The sequence below is a fragment of the Herpailurus yagouaroundi genome, unplaced genomic scaffold, assembly GCF_014898765.1.
Source record: "Herpailurus yagouaroundi ecotype Mexico unplaced genomic scaffold, PumYag 69768, whole genome shotgun sequence".
Taxonomy (NCBI): Eukaryota; Metazoa; Chordata; class Mammalia; order Carnivora; family Felidae; genus Herpailurus; species Herpailurus yagouaroundi.
This window is the reverse complement of record NW_024420880.1, coordinates 2,562-8,013: the sequence shown is the minus strand read 5'-3', so window position 1 is coordinate 8,013 and position 5,452 is coordinate 2,562. Positions and strand designations below refer to the sequence as shown.

At 41.9% G+C, this 5,452-nt stretch overlaps 1 protein-coding gene across 1 annotated transcript; it reads left to right on the top strand.

The window, feature by feature from the left end:
- Positions 1 to 242: 242 nt before the first annotated feature.
- Positions 243 to 4,761, top strand: LOC121026284 (protocadherin gamma-A11-like). The gene has a single exon (XM_040469148.1). The coding sequence runs from the start codon at positions 1,202 to 1,204 to the stop codon at positions 3,683 to 3,685; it is 2,484 nt and encodes an 827-aa protein (XP_040325082.1). The 5' UTR covers positions 243 to 1,201; the 3' UTR covers positions 3,686 to 4,761.
- The last annotated feature ends 691 nt before the right edge of the window (positions 4,762 to 5,452 follow it).

Here is a 5,452-nt window from a genome sequence, read left to right as displayed (position 1 = left end):
TCAGTTGGTAGAGCATGTGACTCTTGATCTCAGAGTTGTGATTTCAAACCCCACTTTGGGTGTAGAGCTTACTTAAAAATAAATTAATAGGGGTGCCTGGGTGGCTCAGTCAGTTAAGCATCTGACTTCGGCTCAGGTCATGATCTCACAGTTCGTGAGTTGGAATAAAGCCCTGCATTGGGCTCTGTGCTGACGGCTCAGAGCCTAGAGCCTGCTTCTGATTCTGTGTTTCCCTGTCTATGCCCTGCACCTGCTTGTGCTCTGTCTCTCAAAAATGAATAAACATTAAAAATTTTTTAAAAATAAATAAATACAAGTAATGATTCTAGATTCAATCTCTTGATAAAATTCCTAAAATAAATCTAGGTCAAACCTATTGGTATCACTGTTTAGACTAAAGTTTACGGTGCTGCAGTCATTCTACTATGCAATTTAAGGTAGAATATATAGAAATCTCAAGCAAATTTTTCATGAAAGAGAATACTTCTTATTTAAGGATATGGAACACAATTCTATTTTTTTATATCATGGTAATTTTTAAAATGACAGCCTAATGTCATCCAAATTTTCTCAAATGTTTCATCTTTTACTCAATAAAGAAATATTGGTAAGAATTTTAGTCATGCGCTCTGATGATTTTTTTGGAACCGAGCTAGTTCCACATCCATAAATACTGTTCCCTTCAGTTGGTAAAAATCAATAGAAAGCAAGTCTAACTTGCAGTTGTTCAGTTCCTATAGTATTTGAAAACATTTTTTAAAATTAAACAATCCCTTTTAATAATTATTCCTTTTATTAAATGCTCTTGGTAAACCTTCAACATCACATTATACAACCCTTTGTTTTGTGCAGTTTTCAGTTTTACAAATATGTGTAATTCTTGAAGAGGTGTGTAATAACTTCTGGAACAGACACATTAAGTTGGGCTTTTCTTACTCGTTGCAATAATAAGATTTGGCTCTAGGCGCCGCTCTTCACCAATCAGGGAATGGGAAGCTGCAAGCTGCCTTCCCTCCCTCCCCCATCTCTACAACACAAAGCAGAGTAACATGGATACTCACAGATCCTGATGCTGGAAACTTAAAGTAGTTCTCTCTCTAATATATTCTGGATGCAGTCATCCTTGAACTTGGTAGATATATAAGCTGATTCAGAACAAAACAGCCCAAGAAACCAGGGAATATAAGCTCAGCTTACTGCCATGGGGAATCGGCTACTGTTTCTGGACCGCAGCGGGCTGATCCTACTATACATTTTCCTGAGGACGCTACAGGAGTCTGGGGCAGGGCACATCCAATACTCGGTGCCCGAAGAGACAGATAAAGGCTTCTTCGTGGGCAATATTTCCAAGGACCTGGGGCTGGAACCCTGGGAGTTGGCGGAACGCCGAGTCCGCATCATCTCCAGAGGCAGGATGCAGCTTTTCGCTCTGGATCCGCGAAGTGGCAGCTTGATCACTGCAGGTAGGTTAGACCGGGAGGAGCTCTGTGAGACACTGTCCTCCTGTTTTTTAAATATAGAGATACTTGTGGAAGATACCCTGAAGATTTACGGAGTGGAGGTGGAAATAATGGATGTTAATGATAACGCCCCCAGCTTCCAGGAGGCAGAAATAGAGATAAAAGTCAGTGAGCACGCAACTCCAGGATCGAGATTTCCCCTTCCTAACGCTAGGGATCCAGATGTAGGAATGAACTCTCTCCAGCGCTACCAGCTCAATCCTAACAGTTACTTTTCCTTGCAAATGCGAGGCGGGATGGATGGGGCCAAGAATCCTGAACTAGTGCTGGAGGGGAGTTTGGACCGGGAAAAGGAGGCTGCTCACCATCTCCTCCTCACAGCTTTCGATGGAGGAGATCCCATCCAACAGGGTGCTGTTGCCATTCGTGTAGTGGTCCTCGATGTAAATGACCATATACCAAAGTTTACACAGTCTGTATATCAAGTGAGTATTCCTGAAAACCTCAGCTCTGGAACTCGGGTTCTCATGGTAAATGCAACTGATCCAGATGAGGGAATCAATGGGGAAGTGGTGTTTTCATTCCGGAATATGGAAAGCAAAGCTTCTGAAATATTCCAGTTGGATTCTCAAACTGGAGAAGTTTTAATACGAGGGTCTCTGGATTTTGAGAAATCTAGATTTTATGAGATGGAAATTCAAGGCCAAGATGGTGGAGGTCTCTCGACCACTGCTAAGATATTGATCACAGTTGTGGATGTGAATGATAATGCTCCAGAAATAACTATCACATCTTCTACTAATTCAGTGCTGGAAAACTCTCCTCCAGGTACAGTTATTGCTCTTCTAAATGTGCAAGATCAAGACTCTGGAGAAAATGGTCAAGTCTCATGTTTCGTTCCTAACAGTCTGCCTTTTAAATTAGAAAAGACTTACGGAAATTATTACAAATTGATAACAAACAGAGTGCTGGACAGGGAGCAGGTCCACAGCTATAATATAACCTTGATAGCCACAGATCAGGGACATCCACCCTTGTCTACAGAAACTCACATTTCACTGAATGTAGCAGATGACAATGATAACCCACCCACTTTTGCTGACTCATCTTACTCCGTCTACATTCCTGAAAACAACCCCAGAGGAGCTTCCTTCTTCTCAGTGATGGCACTTGACCTGGACAGCAATGAGAACTCCCGGGTCACTTATTCCCTAGTGGAGGATACCCTGCAGGGAGCACCTTTATCCTCCTATGTCTCCATCAACTCAGACACCGGCACCCTATATGCACTGCGCTCTTTTGACTATGAACAGTTCCGTGACCTGCAAGTGTGGGTGACAGCACTGGACGGTGGGAACCCGCCACTCAGCAGCAATGTTTCTGTGAGCATATTCGTGCTGGACCAGAATGACAATGTGCCAGAGATCCTGCACCCCACCCTCCCAACCGATGGTTCCACTGGTGTGGAGCTGGCGCCCAGGTCAGCTGAGCCTGGCTACCTGGTGACCAAGGTAGTGGCGGTGGACAGAGACTCTGGCCAGAATGCCTGGCTGTCCTACCGCCTGCTCAAGGCCAGCGAGCCAGGGCTCTTCGCAGTGGGGCTGCACACGGGCGAGGTGCGCACAGCACGGGCCCTGCTGGACAGAGATGCGCTCAAGCAGAGCCTGGTGGTGGTGGTGCAGGACCATGGCCAGCCCCCTCTCTCGGCCACCGTCACGCTCACCGTGGCCGTGGCTGACAGTATCCCAGATGTCCTGGCTGACCTAAGCAGCTTCGAGTCTTCTGCCAATCCCCACGATTCTGGCCTCACACTCTACCTAGTGGTGGCGGTGGCAGTTGTCTCCTGCGTCTTCCTTGCGTTTGTGATTGTGCTGCTGGCGCTCAGACTGAGGCACTGGCACGCGACACGTCTGCTCCAGGCTTCAGGAGGCAGTTTGGTTGGCATGCCTACCTCGCACTTTGTGGGCGTGGACGGGGTGCAAGCTTTCCTGCAGACCTATTCCCAAGAGGTCTCCCTCACGGCGGACTCTCGGAGGAGTCACGTGATCTTCCCTCAGCCCAACTATGCGGACATGCTTATTAGTCATGACAGCTGTGAGAAAAGCGAGCCACTCTTGATAGCTGAAGATTCAGCTGCTGGTTTAGGCAAATTTGACTCCAAGAATAATCAGGTGAGATTTATTACCTACCTCCCAGTTGTTGCTATCTCTGTGCAAGTCTTTTAAGTGGCTTAAAAACATATTTCTGGTGGGGGGATATATTCAGTTCATACATGTTTAGAGCAATACATATGAGTTCCTCTATTTTATCTTTCAACAAATTACCATCATTTTTCAGAAAAGGTTTTTCCACTCCTCTGGCATATTTTCTTTTGATTCTAAAGGTCTAGTTCAGCTACCATGGCTTGCTTTATAATAAGTTAAATTTTAGTAATATTTTTCTATCATCAGTGTTTGTGGCTATCAATGAACTGGTTAGGATTCAAATTAATGATTCACAATTTTTTTGTTTGCCTATTACAATTTCACATTGCCTCCATTTATTTATAATTAAATTCTACCACTATTTGCTTTATTTCTAATGTTCAAATTTGATCATGTTGATTCAATGTCATACACTCTGTAGCTCTTTTCCTTATCTATATACACATATATACAACATTTACATGTAAGTGTTCACACATGTAAGCTTGGCTCTGAGCATGAAAATTCTATTTTGAGTTTTGATGAGTGGTAATATGTTTCAATTATGTTGATTATTTCAACTTTGTGTAATTTATTTATATTACCAAAACAGATATGCTGATTGCCTTTTTACTACTAGATTCTTTTGGGAGAGGAAATGTAGAGTACACCTTTTTTCTTAAGTTCTACACATATTTTCTGTTTCTACCATGAAGTCATTTGATTGTTCTGAAGAAATAGTTGAATTGTTGAACTGGTATTATTTTCTTTTATTCTTTTACTTGTACTTTAGTGTGTGTGTGTGTGTGTGTGTGTGTGTGTGTGTGTGTGTGTTTAAGATTTATTAATGTAGTAAATTCACCTGCATAAATAATTTTGATCCAGTGCTTCTCAAAAAGTTATTTTCAAATTGGCTAAACATGCTTACATTTTTCAGATATACTAATGTGAACTAGTTTGTGAATATTTGGACTTTATGAGACTGATTTATCTGGTATTCCTATTTGGTGTTTCCTTTTTGTTGTTGTGTGTTTTCAATATGCCTATGAGTCATGGATTCCTTTTTTATTTCCTTTGAAAACTCATTTTGTAATATATATAAGTATATTCAATCCTTATATTCAGAACCAACTTGTTATTGAAACCCTGGTAGTTACCTAATGACATGTGTTTTCTGAAACACTGCATAGGAAAGTCAAGTGAGGAAAGGAGACTTACTGAAGATATTTGAACACAGGAATCATCTCCATACTCAATTCAGCTCAGCACTCTCATACCACTTATAGATGTTTGGCCCAGGTTATTAACATATTCATGTTCCCTTTCAAGTTTTCTTTTCTCATTTAGGAATTGACCTTAATGTATTTAGCTATAATTGAGTTTCTAATATTTTGGCAAAAAGAATTTCAACTGTAGGAAAGGGATATCCTGCAACAGATGCTTGACATTCTTGATGTCAAGAAAAATTTTAGAGTGTTTCAAGCATGTAGGGATAAAATTTATGCCTGTGGAATTACACTGAGAAAACAGATTCGGAGTGCCCTGGGTGGCCCAATTGGAGCATCTCACTCTTGGTTTCAGCTCAGGTCACGATCTCATGGTCCATAGGATCGAACCCCACGACAGCATGGAGACTTCTTGAGATTCTCTCTCTCTCCTTCTCGCTCTCTGACCCTCCCCCACTCACATGTGGGTGCTCTCTCTCTTTCTCTCAAAAATAAATAAAGTTAAAAAAGAAAACAGACTTGAGGCATTTTACTTGAATTGAAAGCAGGTGAATAAAAGGACATGAGTTATTTTGTGGGAGAG

Coding starts and splice junctions, on each gene's coding strand:
- LOC121026284 (XM_040469148.1), top strand. CDS start 1,202: ATGGGGAATCGGCTACTGTTTCTGGACCGCAGCGGGCTGATCCTACTA.